The sequence below is a fragment of the Mixophyes fleayi genome, chromosome 2 (genome assembly GCF_038048845.1).
Source record: "Mixophyes fleayi isolate aMixFle1 chromosome 2, aMixFle1.hap1, whole genome shotgun sequence".
In the NCBI taxonomy this organism is placed as follows: Eukaryota; Metazoa; Chordata; class Amphibia; order Anura; family Limnodynastidae; genus Mixophyes; species Mixophyes fleayi.
The window spans coordinates 361191740-361209649 of record NC_134403.1 but is presented as its reverse complement, the minus strand read 5'-3'; the positions used below and the strand labels follow the sequence as shown (position 1 = coordinate 361209649).

Sequence of the window (17910 nt, the reverse complement as noted above, 5' to 3'; positions counted from 1 at the left end):
TGATGATGATGATTAAGTACATCATTGCTGAAGGCCAGTACCAGATGCTCACCAGCCTGGGTAACTGCTGAGAGGAGGAGAGATCTGACTTAACTTGGAGTATATGGCACACTAAGTAATGCTGGGGTTAGGAACTGGGGTATCAAATGGGGGAAACAAGCCGGGCCCCCCTAATGGCTGCTTGAGTAAGATGTATCTTATCATTTAAACCCTATCTGTGTTGAAGCAGCTCTCCTTTGTGGCACAAGAGAGGACTCAAGTTTTTTTGCATGCATAATTCCAGCATAATAATGTTTATCAGGTTTGTTAACCACACACTTTACAAAATCTCTACGGACTTACACATTGTTTCCCTGTGCCCTCTCTTCACCCGCACTTGCCTTTCTTTGTTCAGCAATGGGCATTTTAGAGGCTGACACTCTTACTGCCTTAACATGTAGGGTGGTGCAAATGTCATGTGGTACAGCCCCACATGTGACATGCTGTCAGCGTGAGAGAGAGGGGCGGGCACAGAGGAAGTGAAGGGAAGGAACGCGGCTGCATGCTGTGACATTGCTGGTCCCAGGGGTGGGAGTAGCCTGTCAGTCAATCCAACACACCAAGGGCAGAGGGAGATTCAAGGCAACTAGAACCCCCACCTAGGTGTGCGACTGGACAACAGGTGGCCACAAGGCAATTGGCAGGAAGGAAGGACAGACTGGAGGGCAAGCTGTACTCACTTTGTACAAAGGAGAGGACACCAAGAAGTAGTGTAGGGCGATGGCTACCTCAGACTGCAGACCTCAGTGATCTCGACCTGCTCAAGCAGACCCCAGTGACCATGAACCATTGCCCAAGACCTTTTTCTCAAAGCCAGTATACTTACCTTTATTTACCTGCACCATGTCCAGCATTCAGCCATGTCCAACAAGCGATCATCCCACGGTGTGGAGAGTGCGTACCTAACAGCTTCGGGATGGATCAGCAGAGGATGAGTGACTTGCCAACCGCTTCACACGCTTTAAAAACCTATTGGGTACTTCTGCGCAACTCTACTTTTTCCCTTTTGACTTGCCAACCGCTTCACACGCTAGTACACAGCGTAGTAGGGGTGGAGAGTCTAGAGGCAGCAAGGGAGTGTAACAGCTTAGATGGGCAGACACAAGCAAGACTACACTCCCCACACAATGACGCTGCAAAGCGTATTTGTTGCCCCAGTAGACTCTACACCCATGCACACCGGAATGTTGTCACATATGAATGGGACAACAGAGCATAGTTACTACACACACAAAAACATCAGTGTCAGGATCTGCCTGCAAGCTTATGCATTACATGCTGCTTTGCCTGGCAGCTCCAGCCTTTGTCCTTATTATTGTATTGCAGCAGTACCTCTGATTACCAGAGGTGCTACTATTGTGCCTTTCTTGTTTGCTTTAGGGGTTAACTTGTTCACTAATTATTCCATGCACCTGGGTGTGTTCTCATTTCCCTTTATATACCTGTCACTCCCAGCACACATTGCTGGTTATCGTTGTCATATCCTGTTGTTAAACCCTGTGGTTTCTTCCTCCTGCTTGCTCTTGTGATTATGCTGCATTAGGATCTCAACATACATTCTGCTGAACTGTTTTCATCTGTGAACCTGGTACTTTCCTGTGCATCTCCCTGTACTTGCTGCCTGGAATCTTTCCACACCTCCCGTTTACCTGCAACTGTGTATACCTGGTAATTTCTACAAGACCATTATTACATCATCTGTTCAGTCTCTTCAGCAATAAACTTGTATGTTTTTCACCTTATTCATGGCTCCTCAGCTGTATCTCTACATTGATTCGTGACAATCGGGTCATGGGTTATATTGCTCCAAAGCTTTGGGCTGTGACAAGACAAATTCTTTCAGATTAGGTGCAGCAATGTCAGCATCTGGGGTAATACTCAGTCAAGGATATCAAGTGATGGGGGCCAAACAGTCCCCCATTCCCTCCCACCTTTATTCTCCTTTTCCCCTGTCCTTATGGGTCTATCTGCAGTTAGCAGCAGGACGAAGCAAGGGTAGATCAACGGAATGGAGGAAGGCTCGCTGGCGCACTATGACCTGAATATGGGCAAATATCATCTCAAACTTATCTTGGTAAGACGAGAGTAGGGGCCATGAACATTGACAGGGTGAGAAAAGTAGTGAACTGAGCCATTAGCAAGCTCATTGCCTCCAGCGACAGCAGTGACATACTCCATAAGGTTATTGGCGTAAAATGCTCAACCCTACATAGGAGTAATGGGGTACACCTGTTGGATGGCGATTTAGACTTATTTAACAATGTGTGGCAGGGGAAACCAGCAGACAATCTTTAGCAATGTGAGAAACCAGCAGAGATGCGCGTAGTCCACCAGGGAAGACGGCTGCATGGTAACTCCAGCTTGAAAGTTTGGGTCACTATTGGGCTGCGTGCCAGGGAGGAGTGAGGTTATTGTATACGCCAAGCTCTTATTCTAGGGGCATTGTTATGGTGCATACATTGTAGGTAGAACACGCCCCAGATGTTGGCTTTTGGTGAATATCTTAGCTTTGTGCGTCGCTTTTCCTATGAAAAAAGTTTATGTGAATAAAGCTGTTACCATCTCTTCTTTAATACCAGTCTACGAGTCCATATTTGGTTAGTGCATGGTAGCGGAGCACCTGCACGTTGGTTTATGACCCTAAATATCATTTTAATTTTGAGAGCTTATGTAACATCTCTTTATAAACTGCCTTGGTGAACCATATTGGCTTTCTCTTCCTTCTGCTTTTCCTAACATATCGGGCACAAATGTCTGTTGCAGTTAATAATGCATTTTTAAGTTTATTCCACAGTTCCTGAACTAAACCTATCAGTTCTCATCCTGTGAAATTGTAAATCTATCAAATTCCATTCACTTACATTCCCATTCATTTTTCCATACTGCCACTTCTAAAGTTCTACTTTGCCCACTGCACTAGATCCCATGTTCTCTTCTATAGATACATGTGTTAGTAGGTCTCCATTTGTGAACTAATTTGAGGATTACTTCCTTACAAGTTAGTCCCTGGTTCCCTAACAGAGAACAAATGGCATGATTAAATAGTCATAAGGGATGATGGAGGTTGCAAATGGATGCAAATTACTCTTACAAAAGGCAGGTTCCCAGTATGTAGACCACGGAGACTAGTGTAAATGAAACAGAGATTCTTTATTTTACACACAGGCATAAACTAGATGCAATCAATGGGAAAACAGATAGCACAAGTCATTAGAAATAACAGGAACATGATACCAGGATTACCTGGTTTAGCTGAGGAAGCAGGAGACAATGAATATCAGGCATAATTGAAGAACTGCAGGTACAGGATCCTGGGATCTCCAGGTTTAGCTGAGAAGCAGGAGTTACTGGATACCACAGACGAATCAGACAGGGGGAAGGTCAGGCAAGGCAGGGTCAGACACTGAGAGATCCACAAGGGTACTAGGAAATAAACAGGTGTGAGGTCAAACGAAACCGAAGTCAGGGTCACTGAGAAGGTGCAATGCTACGAGACAAAAAGAGCCAGATCACAGGAGTTAAAACAATTGAACTGTCACGGTTTGCTGTAGAGTGAGTCTTATAACGGTTAGACACAGGTGATTAAACAGGGAGTGAGAGTAAGAGTAGCTGCTGCAGGTGAGGAGACAAATGTCCAAGTATAACAGCAGCAACTCTAGTAGCCCAGAGGTACTGCAGATCTGATTCAAAATAAAGACAGAGACATAAAGCTAGATTTACTAAACTGTATGTTTGAAAAAGTGGAGATGTTGCCTATAACAACCAATCAGATTCTAGCTGTCATTTTGTAAAATGTACTAAATAAATAATAACTAGAATCTGATTAGTTGCTATAGGCAACATCTATCAACCAAACTCAATCTCTGCCGCTAATATAGAGCACACAAATCTAGATAATAACAATGACCCCTGGGTATCAAATGCAGGAACTCAAAAAGGAGGCAGTGTTAATCCTCCATATACACAATATCAGAAAAACATAGAATTGCGCAGAAGTCAAATTGGCATTTATTGTATTTTAAATGTTTATATATTTAAAAACATGGATTAGAAAGTACATCAAATTATTTAAAACCACATTGCATGCCTCATATGATAAACAACTGAGAGAATTGTCTACCGTAGACATATGAAAAAATCTATTACATTATTGTCAACATATAAAGATAGACCACATGTGATCAAATAATATAGAAAAAAGATCTAAAGTAGAACCTTGAAGGTTACTTTTTTCTGCCATACTGGCCAATACGTTATAATATACAAACTCCATAAATTGGATATTTTGACCATTCAAGGTTCTACTTTAGATCTTTTTTCTATATTATTTGATCACATGTGGTCTATCTTTATATATTGACAATAATGTTCTAGATTTTTTCATATGTCTATGGTAGACAATTCTCTCAGTTGTTTATATCATATGAGGCATGTAATGTGGTTTTAAATGATTTGATGTACTTTATAATCCATGTTTTTAAATATATAAACATTTCAAATACAATAAATGCCGATTTGGGTACTTTTGCGCAATTCTATCTTTGTCTGATATAGGCAACATCTACACTTTTTCAAACCTGCTTAGTAAACATACTTCATAGTGTCAAATATACAAAACTCTGCATTGGTGCATGTATGTCTGTTCTCTTTGTGGTCATGCGTAGTGCAAATTTGCTCAATTTACACTCTGCATCAGGCCCACAAATTCCAGCTCTGAAATTAAAGGCTGTTTTTCATTCATTCCCATTCCTAATCAGTATCAAATTATATGCTCCCTCTTAAATCTATGTTCATGAAGATTTTAGCTCCCCGTAGTTGATCAAATAAATCAGTTACAACAGGTAATGGACATTTATTCTTAACTGTAGTTTTACTCCAGCACAAGTGGGGGTGGGCAGCGGACGAATACAACCGTATTGTCAGCATATTATTTCCAGTCCATTAAAATGTTCCACTTTATTTTATTAGGAATCCTAATCCATAAAATTGGTGAAATATTAAAGCCAAAGGTGGCACAATATGTGTAAGAAATGTGCAAATTAGAAAGAAATAGTGCAATAAAAATCCAATGCAACCTGTTGTCTGGTACTTTTTATGCTTAAATATTTACTGATAAGTAATTCCCATTATCTCATATTGGATCCTCGTAATAATGTCATAATTATGAATCAACGCTGACTATGGATATCCTATATTTTGACAGCACCTCCTGTTTTATAGCATGTTAATAATTCAAATTGTAGGTTGGACTCATTAATATGTCTGTGTTATAAACTGACAGAGAAGCTTAGTGGACATACAATATATATCCTAAAATAAATGTTGTGTTAATCAGCATCTATAACATTATACTACACAACATGTGGCTTTTTAGCTGTTGCAGAACTACAAATCCCTGCATGCCCTTATAAAATACTTTCAACAAATTTGTGACAGAGGCAATACTTTACATATTTCACCATGCCTATTACTATATAATACACAAAACTACTTCTGATGTCCTTTGTACCATAACCTGGTCTAAAACCGTTACTCTGGGGACTCAAAATGTACTTATAGGATTATACACCCATCAGTAGTTATAAAGGGGCACCCTGCTACTCTTTCTCTGTTTTGAACTACATCTCCCATGACCTCGACACGACTGAACAGCAAACAAAGAATTGTGGGAGTTGTAGTTTATGCATCAGCGACCTGCTGAGAACCTTAGCTGGGATTGACGTCACCCTCTATTGTTGTACGTCCCTATAGAACTGCCGCGCATGAATACGAACCCCGAGTCTCTTCAAGCTGTCTGTGTGTGTGACAATAAACCCACTGTGCTGACAGCAGAAGGGCTTAGAATTCATCATCCGTCGCTGAGATCTATTTTCTCTCCGTCGAGCGTGTTTTAGAGCCGCGCGGGGGGAAGGGGGAGCGGGGTTTCTTCACGCACTACTTTCTAGCGAGATTCGCAGCTGGAACGTTTTGCGCGGACGTGTCAGGTGGTTCCTGGGGCAGGAGGCGGAGCTTGTGGGAGAGTTGGTGGATTGAGCACCAGGCCGCGCCGAGGAGGACACACTCTGCAGTGTCCTAACCCCCATACAGCCGGCATGGCTCAGCAGCCGGGGCCCAGCTGCTCCAGGCAGCCGGCAGAGTCAGGTAACTGCCCCAGCTCTGCTCCAAGACAGGCAGAACCCCCAGCAGGGGGATTGCTTAATATAATACAACCTCCATAATCCACTTAATAGTAGTCTGCTGGCTGTCACTTGTTGTGTACTCATAGGTGCAAAGATGACAGCAGCAGAGTTGGTGTGTGTGATATATATATATATATATATATATATATTGGTGCAAAACAAGGCATTCTGTTGTGGAACTACAAGTTCTAGAATGCCTTGCCCACTGTGGACTCATACTTCCACAGCTGCAGTACAAACAGGTTGCCCCTTTAAGTTTTTTCCCTTGATGCAATGTAACTTGCACAGCAGTTTACATTGTTCCTTCTATTTGTACAGTGCCACCACTGAAGTTTGGGGTGGGGGAATACAATTAAACTACAGAACCAATTGTTAGAACAGATGGCCTTGCCAGCTAAAATGTAACTTTTTTTTATAAATATATTTGTATTGCCGTACACATTAGACTCCCCTTCTGTGTTATTGTATTGTTATCCTGTTTAGTTTGAGGACTCTGTGGTGTGGAGTTGAGAATATGTTGGTGTTCTACAAAGGAGGCTTAATTTATGGGGTAATGTACACCCTACTGTAAATTATAAGGATATTGTAAGTCACGGAGGTCTGTGACCATATAGGGCATGGATCTGTGAGGTGATTTATAATATCTCGGTAAGGGTTGTGTTGTCCCTTCTAATACACCTGTTTTCCTAATTTGCACTGAAGCGATGACATCAGGGCTCAAGGCTTCTAGAGATATATTCAGTGGCATACATATATACTATAAATATATATATATATAGATGTATTATTTAGTACTGCCCAAGTATTGCCTGAATTGTGCCACATGTTTGTTCTTTGTAACTTCAAAAAAACCAAAAACTCAAAGTTGCACAGTATAGGGCAATAAACTTGTCATGGATGGCTCCTACATTTTGCTTTCTAGCCCTGCCCTAGTTTTATATGTTTATATTTATAACTGGTACTTCAGGGTTGTGATCCTCTCTTAATATTTACTGTCTTTTATTTATACAAATTTCTTATGTTACAATTGTGGAAAAATTTTGTATATTAAGAGGAGCATTCGGTTCGTTTGTACTGAACTTACAATTATATGTAGTCTCACAATATTTGGTTTGGTACAGGTGGGAGGTCAAGTAGTTACTGAGTACTATTTTTAGCTTGCTGAGGCTATGCAAATTTCACTTCATTTTTACTGGCTGTCAAGTTTGATAGCTATTAGCTCTGTAGTACACAGATGCTTGTATAATGTATCTTTTTCCTCTCATTTTATCTATATGTTCCTTATAGAATCATAATATTAGACATCCTGTATCAGTGGATTTCTTGTTGCATTGTGGAGACTTGTGTTAGAGGAATTTACTGCTGCACTGAAGACGTGGTTAACATTTTTGTTCTGTGCTGTAAATAACTGATGTGCTACGGAATTAAAATGCACTTGTATGTATATTATTTGTTGCTGAGACTTGAGTTACCATGAAGTAGAGTGCATGTGAATATGTCCAGGTCACCACAATATATAGTGGCCAAGTCGCCAGAATAAAACGTGGTGTTGAACAACATGGGATGTCGGGGTCCCTTGTCTGTCCTGGCCACAGTATTGGGTGTCGCGTAGTCTCGAGCAATGTGGTCAAAGTCGCATTTTGTGAAACTAAGCTTTGTACGGCTAGACTGGACTAGCTAGGTGATACTACTTACTGCCTGGTCAACCCTGTAACCCTTCTCGCCAGCAGCTCATGGGTCATTTTTCTCTGAGAAGTCGCCGGCTTCCAAGTTTCGGCTACTAACGCTTGGAAAATTTCAGTAAATTTTGAAAATTGTAAAAGCATTGCACCGCCGTAATCTAATGTTTTCTGCATCTAACCGTTCTTTTTCTTAATCATTTTAGAGCTTTACTTCTTAATGGCTCGCTATCTTTCCAATGGACCCTGCACTAAAACAGCAGAGGCAAGTATTTATATGTACATTAGGGTGACACAATATAACCAATAAACTGTACCACTATAAATGACACAACATATAGATTAAAGTTACACATTTTATCAGGACGTGTGCGGAAGATGACAAAATATACATTCACTACAATCTGCGGCCTTGATTGCAGGGTCTGAATCTTGTGAGTCCGTGGTAAAATTTAAAACTTTTTTGCATGTACAGCTATGAACTTGTGTAACAGGTATCGCATAAGCATGTTTCAAAAACACACAAAAAGCCAACAGACTGGTTGAGAACAAAGGAATGAAAGCTTTCGTAATTATGCGCAACTAATGTTTTTCAAAATCCCCTCTTTCTGCATAGATGCTGATCCAGGAGATAAATGAAAAGGAGGTACGTACATACTCATTACATTCCTGTAGCTGCAATGTGCAGCTTATAGTTTCTTGGTAGCTAGAAATGATGGTGAAAAGAACAACCAGAATTGTAGGAGATAGAGGTATAGATAGAGGTATAGATAGAGGTATAGATAGAGGTATAGATAGAGGTATAGATAGAGGTATAGATAGAGGTATAGATAGAGGTATAGATAGAGGTATAGATAGAGGTATAGATAGAGGTATAGATAGAGGTATAGATAGAGGTATAGATAGAGGTATAGATAGAGGTATAGATAGAGGTATAGATAGAGGTATAGATAGAGGTATAGATAGAGGTATAGATAGAGGTGTGTGTGTATGTGTGTATATATATATATATATATATATATATATATATATATATATATATATATATATATATATATATATATATATATTATATATTTATTTATTTTGCCATAGCCTTTGGGGTTTTTCCATGTGGCTGGCATTGCTTTGAGTGGCCTACTGTCACAAAGCAGGCGACTCATAAAATATGCGGACGCTTCATCCTTTGTCTCATGGGTCAACCTGTTGATTGTTGAAGTTTCACAGGAAGAAGAGATGGAGCGATAAAAGTTTCTGCAGTAGTGTAGGTGTAACGGGGAAAAAGTTTATTTAATGGCGAAGAAGATATCGGGAAGAAATGGTCTAAGCTTTTTTTTTCTCTCTTTCTTCCGCGTATTAGCTACTTCCAAACAGATTGGATTGGCAAGGCAATGAACACACTAGAACATACGATGAAATGGTAAGTGTTTCAAGTTGCTGTGATGATTGTTTTCTAACTGTCTATTGCAGGACTGGCCAATCTGTGGCTCTCTAGGTGTTGTAAAACTACAAGTCTCAGCAGGCCCTGTCAGCTAAAGTTTGGCTATCTATTTGCAAAGCATGCTGGGGCTTGTAGTTTCACAACACTTGGAGAGCCACATGTTGGCCGGGCCTGGTCTATTGTAAGTTGCTTATGTGTGTTTCATTGTATCCTATTAGACTGTAAGCGCTAGAGGGCAGTAGTTTGTTTTTGTTTCCGATGTATGTTTATGTAGTAGCAAAAAAATGTCACTTCCCTCTGGATTTTTAAATAACTATGATTTACCTCCGCATACTTAGACTTGTCTGATTTGTACTTTGCTCTGGCTAAACTGTTCAGAAACTACAGACGAGAGCTGGTTAACTGTGCTGAAACCTGAAAGCACAATAGTAATGTTTATATGCATCTCATTTACATGCAGGATGAGAAGTGAAATTATTTTGTTTTCACTTTGTAGCACAGAGATGAGATCATCTATAAGTGTAGTTCATATAATCCTTTAAATAGGCATGAGCTGTATTTGATGCATGAAGTGAACATTGTTAATACATTTATTTGAAATATTGGTGCTGATATAAATTATGTAAGGGAGTTTCAAATTTTTGAGGGTAATCGGTTCTATAATACACCGTATCCTGCATGCAATGGTTGTGGGTTCCGCTATTATTATTATTATTTTTTGTTCTTTTGGGGTGTTTTTTTTTTTTTTATTTGCTGTTTGGATTTAAGTTTTTAAACCCTGTTAAAACTTTCTGTTCTAAATTCACGGTGGAGGAAGATACTGTGCATTATAGTCCTCTTGGAAGATCCATTATGCAGTTTACCTTATAGAGGAACGTTCCTGTATGTACAAAAACACAAAGGCACTCGTGCTATAAGCTGAAAGCAGCGGCCATACCAGCTCACGTACATGTTCAACTCTCAGAATCCAGCTCTTTGTTTTATGGTTTATTTGATTGTTCTTGTTGGCTCCTTTGTCCATTGTCTTTGTAATCCTTCTTGTATGTAGTCCATTGTAATTATCTCAGCTCAGTAGGCATGTACAGCTTCACAGTACAAATTGTTATTGACAGTTGTAATTTTACGTGTAGGTCATAAATAAAGGTGACATGAACATATTTTGTACAATTTATTGATTGCAACCTTCCCCTCACATATGCTGCTTCCTCTAGACAGCAATGGTGCAGGGGAATTCCATTTTGGCATCTGGAAGCATTTACATATCGTATATTTATCTTTTCAAAGTAAGGTGTGGGTAAAATCATGTAAATTGTAGACAAGTGCAACATGATATTTTACTGAATATTGAGGGCTCCTTCACACTTGCTGTTAATTGCTCTTTTCATTAACTGGAAAGCGCATTCAAAAAAATTGGATGAATGGTTTGTTACAGACTCGTTCCCACCATTGTGTTATAAAATGGTACTGTTTAAAATTGTAGAACACATGGCACACCACATTATCCAAACATTGACATGCGCTACCAGTACAATCGATTGTATTGGTAATGCAGAAAATATGTTAATGCATTCTATAGTTATCCACTTTTATTTTCCATTGGTTTTTACCCTTTTTACCTGCGCAAATGTGTAAGTGAGCCTGCAAGGAAACGTTACTTGTAATCCTTACTAGGCAAGCTATTGCCGCAGAAAGCAGGTGACCTCTTGATGTATTGGGTGAAGCATTTTACTGGTTAAAGGGATTTTTCCTCTTTGATAAATGTCCGTTTTGTCTCTAGTGTTAAAGTTTAACAAGAATAAAAACCTGGGGTGAGTAAAGTTTTTGCACTAGTTTAGGAAGAAGTTTTTCCACTTCAATCCTCCATATCAGCCATTACAATGGGTAAGCTCCCTTCTAGTTTAGGAATTGTTATCATAGATGTGTAAGGTACCGCAGTGGTCCACGGAGTCGTACGTTATGGAATACAGGACATGCATAAAACAGGGACATACAAGATAGACAAAATAAATGCAGGCATGAAAATCAAGGGTATGGAGTTTCCTGCTCGTTGAGCTTTCATTGTAAGGCAGTTTGAGGGTGCATTAGTGTGAATAGTAGTATCGGGGGTAATGTAGGCTCTAATTAAGAGATGGGCTTCAGAGAGCGTCTAAAGATTTGAACGCTGCGGTTAAGTCTGGTTGGGCATGGTAGAGAATTTATAAGTGAATAGCAGCACAGCAGAAGTCTTGTAGGAGGCAATGAGGTTACCAGGGACGAGGCGAGCCAGAGGTAGATCTAAGAGGGGGAATATTTTAAAGTGAGTTTTGGTATTTATGAAGGGGTGACGTTGAGGGCTTTGTAGGGTAAAGTTCAGTAATTTGGATTGGGTTCTGGAGGACACTGAGCCTAATATAGAAATTTCAAAGTGGGGTGACAGATGTGAAGTAGTGGGAGAGGTGCAATCTTGCTGCTGCATTTAAGATATATTGAAGTGGGGGTAGATGAGTGAGGGGAATGCTAAATAGGAGGAGATTGCCGTAGTCAAGGTGGGAGGTGACGAGTGGATAAGAGTTTTGGTAGCATCTTTGGTAAAAGGACATATTCTGGCAATGTTTCTAAGGTAGAGGCGACAGGACTGGGAGACAGTCTGGATGTGAGGAATAAAGCAGCGGGCAGAGTCAAGTGTGACACCAAAACAGGCTTGAGAAGCAGAGGAAATTGTGGTATTACTGATGGTGAGGGAGATTTATGGGGAGGAGAGAAGATTAGAGTTCTGCTTTGGACATGTGGAGCTTTAGATAACATTAGGACATCCGTGTGGAGATTGGAGACAGACTGTTGGTTACACGAGATAATACAGGGGAGGAGAGGTGGATTTGGATATCGTCTGTGTAAAGGTGGTTCTGCTGGCCGAAAGAGTGAATTTGTTTGCCAAGAGAAGAGGTGTATAGTGAGAATAGTAGAGGCCAAGAACAGGCTTGTTGGACCCCAACAGATAGTGAGAGGGGAGGATGTACCAGCTAGAGACATTACAGGAGCATTTTGCTAGATACTTTGTGTAAAAACTCACAAAGGCCAATGCACTAGATATTGATATTATTATTATTATTATTATTATTATTATTTATTAATTTTTATTTATAAGGCGCCACAAGGCGTCCGCAGCGCCGTACAGAGACAAACAAATTACAATACAATGGGAGACAGCACAGTACAGTAAACAGTAAGCACAGCAACTCAGTAAGCTCAATGCACAGCTAGAGAGGGCGGGGAAGGGGCAGGGAGGATCTGCAAATGACGGGGCCCAAGAAGGAGGGCGCGGAAGACAGGGAGACCCCCAGGGGGGAGGAAGGAGCGAGAGTGGACGTGGGGTGGAGGACCCTTGAGGAGGAGGGCTAAGTAGCTGGAGAGCAGAGTTAGAAGTGGCGGAAACAGGAGGAGAGATGGCCCTGCTCAGAGGAGCGTACAATCTAAGGGGAGGGGTGGACAGACAGAGAGACTCAGGGGAGAGTAGGGGGACGGAGGCAGAAGATAAGGTAGGAAGTTAAGTGGGAGATACAAAGGCTTTAAGAAAAGGTGGGTTTTTAGACAGTGGGTAGAGACTGGTTAAATAAATATGCAACCTGATGGTATATAATGCAGCTCCTGCTCTTCCTATATGTCTTTTCCTGTCTCTGATTAGGTAGGTCAGACAGTCATTTTTTTTGTAGTGCAGGGGTTTATGTTCACTGTGGTGCCAGCAACGCATCATCCGGTGGTGTAAGCCGGGGACTAGACTGGCTACCCAGGGAACAGTCTGCTGCCTCTCGGAGCAGATCTGGTGTGTAATTTCATTATTGCACCAAATTCACTGGCGTTGGTGATTTGCGCATATGGCTTAATAAGTCGGAGGGCCCTAAAATAGAGAACCAGGCAAGCATAGGACTCAGAACTGCTTTCAGAGTTTCCTGTTCCTGGGAAAAGGTTTCTGTTACCTTCACTATGGCAATATAGCAGCTGGAGCACAGTGGAGCCAGAGTCCAACCCCAAACAGCTGACTGGCACCCACGCTAGGTAAGCACCTAAGTTATGGGTGCTTTATTATCCCTGCATTAGTTTCTTGTAGTTAGCTGTTGGTAATGTCCTGTTTTCAGTACTCTTGTAGAGACTGTGGAAGGGAAGGAGCAGCAAAGTACTGCAACATAAACTTTGTGGAGCCTGTGATAACCCTTTAACAGCCAAATCTGAAGGTGTCTTGCGCAATATGTAGTGTAGTCCTCAAGCTAAAGAGGGGACTCAGCCCCTGGAGCAGTTTACGGACCTGGATGAAGGAGTCTTCTGCAACCAAAGAGGATCTGTGTTGCTATGCAATCCATAACGAGAGCAAGGTTTCAGACCAGTATGAGCTGTGAAGAGAAGTACACACAGTAGGAGTCTGCGGAGAATTTAGAAGACTCCTCTAGTACTTAATGAATCTGGTGAAATCTTTTTGAGGATCGTAGGAAAGTTGGGAAGAAACTTACTCATAAGGGGCACGGTTGGGGAGAAGCTTCAGTCTAACCCGGAGATTAGAGCATATATGTCCATTCAGTGATGAAGAGGCAGAAGTGGCGCTTGGTTCCAAAAGTAGATGCATCTACAGCTAGTATGTCAGCCAGAGCTACTATCCCTCTTGAAGATGGGGGTCATCTAAGTGACCTATGGATCAAAAGTTGGAGATTTGTTTTAAAAAGCTTCATATTTCATCTGGAATCACATTGAAGTTAGGCATGGCCAAGGCCTCAGTGGCCAGAGGGCTCAGAAGAAGGTCAGCAGGCAATACATGGTGAAATGTATACAGAGAGGCATCAGATATATATGTGAAGCATCTTTTGAACACCGTTTATTATTCAGCAATGTCGATGGCATAAGGAGTGGTTGCTGGGAGAGCCCTCTGGTTGTGCCCAGTCTAGCCAATATCCCATTTAGAGGGTCCTTGCTCTTCAGAGACGAGCTATAAGCCATGATTCAGAAGTCATCTGGGGTTAAATGTCACCACTTACCCCAGAATGGAAGGTCAGAATGCTTCCACTCTTCCTTGTCTCATCAGCACTTTAAAGAAATGAGAAGTACTAGGCCAGGAAGACAGTTCATCAGGCAGAATATTCTTACTACACCAGAGTAGTCGTTTCGGCCATTCAGACTTAAAGAAAGGAAGGCTAATCGGGGGACTTGGCAATGACTATTGGCAGGATCTGCCCCCACATCGAGATGGGGCCGAATCGCAATATGCAAACCAATGGGATTTGTAGGTCCATATTGTAAGAAGTGGATACAAGATAGTTCCATCAATATCCCAGGGGAAACTTTTTTTTTTTTTTCGTCCAGTGCAAGACTCCCATCAGCCCCAGCAGAGTTGGAAGCTTTACACACCAGTCTGCCACTTTAAGAAAGGGCTCAGGCAATTTCTCTTGTTACTGCAGATCAAGTATTCCAGACTTTTGTTCATCAAGGAATCGGCAGGAGCCCTTTGCACTGTTCTAGATTTGAAAAAACTCAATAGGTACCAGACACTTTCTCATGTGAATTCTATCCTCTGGGCCACCAGCAAAGGGGATTTTCTCATGTCCTTAGACCTTCAGGATACCTATTTTGATATCACTGTTGCTGTTCATCACAGGATATTCCTCAAGTCATAGGTTAGCACTTTGTTTACCTTCCTGCCATTTGGCCTGGCAACATTCCCGAGAAATTTTACCAAAGTGCTAGTTACTCTTATAGCAGAATTAAACAACAAGCATTCATGGTATGGCCCTACTTGGACGACATCTTTGTAGTGGGGAGTTCGGAGCACAGAGTCAACTACAGGGTGGCACAAGTGATGGTCTTCTTACATGAACATCGCTGGATTGTGAACAGGACAACCCGTCTTCTCATCACATAACAGATGAAGTTTCTGGGGGTCCACACTATACGAAACAAGGTGGAACTATCAGAAGAAAGGTGTATCAAGATCCGGCCCTTGCAAAATGAATGTCTAACCAAACCATCATAAGAAAAGAACTTTGATTGTTGGGAATGTTTTCTTCCAACATAGGGATCCTTGGACAAAGTGGCACATGCGGAGTCTCCAGCTGGACACCTACTCTATAGCCAACATGCTTTTCTTTGATTGCTTGGATGATGTTACCAAGTAGCATATTTTGTTTTTGTGGGAAGTTCTTGCAATTATTTCTGAGCCCAAAGACAAATCTGCAAAGAAAAAAAAGACAACATTTTGGACTACAGTTGAACTATGGCCCGCCCAGTGAGGTTACTGCTTGGATGAGTGCTGGGTATCGAGTAAAGTAATTTTTTTTTTTATTTATTTTTTATCCGAAGTCTGCTTTATGGACTGTGAAGACTATTTACCATGCGTCTCCTACCCAAAACAAAAAGTTTAGGGTCCAACCCTAAGACTGAAGAGCGTCCTAGAGACCATACTCAACAACTCCTGTATGACCGAGCAGAACCACCAAACAAGAAACCACTTTCCTTCAGTGCAACCTGTAAAATTACACAAGTCCAATATCTGAGACTCTTGCTAATGGTGAATCATACACAGTCAGAAGGGCTCTCTCATGCGTGGGAGGAAAGACATTTGTAAAGTGTCATAACCATATATCGCCAACTGACACAGTCGTCGTCTCTGCATCAAGGGAGCTTTGCATTTGTGGATATAATCTGTTGCACTTCTGGAAGGTACAATCCCATGTATGTTTACGTTATCCTAAGACTTGATTGATTCTTAGTGGCCAGACCTTGATTAAAGTAATGCACTATAACTGTTGTATTTTTTTTTTTTACTGATTTTAGCATAACTATGATATTTGCTCTCATGTGGAGAGAGGAGACGAGCTAATAGGAATCTTAACTGCACTTGCTATATATGCATTTATAAAGCTTACTATTATATTTTAGGTCTCTGCTAACAAACGTGTGGCTCCTGACCATTTGTTGAAGCTGTGCCAGAGTTTAACGTCTCTTCTTGACAGCCGTGGTCCAGCTAATATATCCAAAGCCAGCTCTTTACTTGGAATTCTCAAACAACCTACACTACGCACTGTTAAAGGTACTTCTGCACACTTAGTTGTTTTGTTTTATGAGGCTACAAATGGACCAGTCACCATGAGTAACCTTTTTATTATTTTAAAATAAAGAAAATGGAAAATTACATTACAAAGAGAGGGAGAAAATCTGCTAAAAGACACTCAACATAATATTGAAAATGTTGGTTCTCTTGTATTACTTTTTTTTTTTGTTAAATTGAATTATCCAAACTTTATAAAGTGCTATTAACGATTTTAACATTGATTCAGGTTACAGAAATGCTCAGTGGTGCCAGAAAACATTTGCTACACTGCACCGTGGGAGACCCCCGGAAGTGCCCATTAATATGACGAATCCGCCGAATGTTGGTATGGGATAGCCTCAGTCTGTGTAGTGCGGTGTCTCTAAAATCCATACGCTTCTGTGACCGACCATTCTCTGTGTTTCAGCGGACGTGCATCGCGGAAAACATTTAACTGGTGCTACGCGCCTTACCTCCGCCTTTCCTGTGACAATGTACCGCCAGATCAAGATGCAGAAGAGGATTCTTGGCCATCTCTCCTCCGTTTACTGTGTTGCATTTGACCGCTCAGGTCAAAGAATTTTTACTGTAAGTAGATTCTAGAACAATGAAAATGAAACTAAAATGGGGGGAAAACTAATTCAAATTTTGAATCTGCATGTTGTTAAAGCGTTGCAAACATACCATGACTGAAAAAATGAAGTTGTAGGTCATGCGTACCTAGGCACACCATCTGCATAGTTTTACAGAATCTGCAGTGCCGTACAATCAACCAAAACATAAACAGAGCAATATAGAAAGGGCAGTAGGGAAAACATCTTTTAGAAGTCACAACAACAGCAAAGGAAACCTTACAAAGAGGACGAGGAGATTAGAGGTAGAGAGGGCCAAGCTTATGAGAGGTTACAAAGACCGTTGTTGGCTCTTGTCTTTACCACTCTATCTGTGTATCTAGCAAATTGAAAACATCAGATATTCGTTCATATTTTGGTCAAGACATTCGAGAGGGGCAGAAAAGTAAACGGAGACTATTCGGGTGGAAGAAGTAGGTGTAGATCTTGGAACAGCTATAGAGCCACATGTGGTCTAAGCCTTAACTATGTACAGATATATGTATATATATTACAAGTTAACCCGTGCATGATACTCATGCATTCTAGTCAAATCAAGCTACTTAAGGTGTTAAAAAGGTTCTTGTCATGCATTTGGGCCATAGCCCAGGCCTCCTCAGGGGAAGAGCGTTACTTCCCGACGTAAGCGCCCTTTTTTAACGTGGTTTTGTACACATGTCACCACCTCATCATTCTTCTCCATCACCTCATCCTTCATTTTCATCGCCACATCTATCCAGATGTCTATCCAGACACAGGGATCTCTCTCAGCGGTCCTGAGTATCACACTCCTCTCGCTCTGTCACCCCCGGCAACCACTACCCACTGTCACCCCCGGCAACCACCAACCACTCCCAACTGTCACTTCTCCTTCAAGAAATATATATATATTTTTTTAAATCTTTATAAACAC

At 41.2% G+C, this 17910-nt stretch overlaps 1 protein-coding gene across 2 annotated transcripts in view; it reads left to right on the top strand.

The window, feature by feature from the left end:
* The first annotated feature begins 6021 nt into the window (after positions 1-6021).
* Positions 6022-17910, top strand: part of BRWD1 (bromodomain and WD repeat domain containing 1) — a 56257-nt gene continuing 44368 nt past the window's right edge. For both annotated transcript variants that reach the window (XM_075197255.1, XM_075197256.1), the window contains exons 1-7: positions 6022-6180; positions 8104-8162; positions 8514-8543; positions 9258-9317; positions 16236-16386; positions 16634-16732; positions 16814-16974. In XM_075197255.1, the coding sequence (XP_075053356.1) occupies positions 6132-6180; positions 8104-8162; positions 8514-8543; positions 9258-9317; positions 16236-16386; positions 16634-16732; positions 16814-16974 (609 nt within the window). In that variant the 5' untranslated portion in view covers positions 6022-6131. The remainder of the gene's footprint in view (positions 6181-8103; positions 8163-8513; positions 8544-9257; positions 9318-16235; positions 16387-16633; positions 16733-16813; positions 16975-17910) is intronic.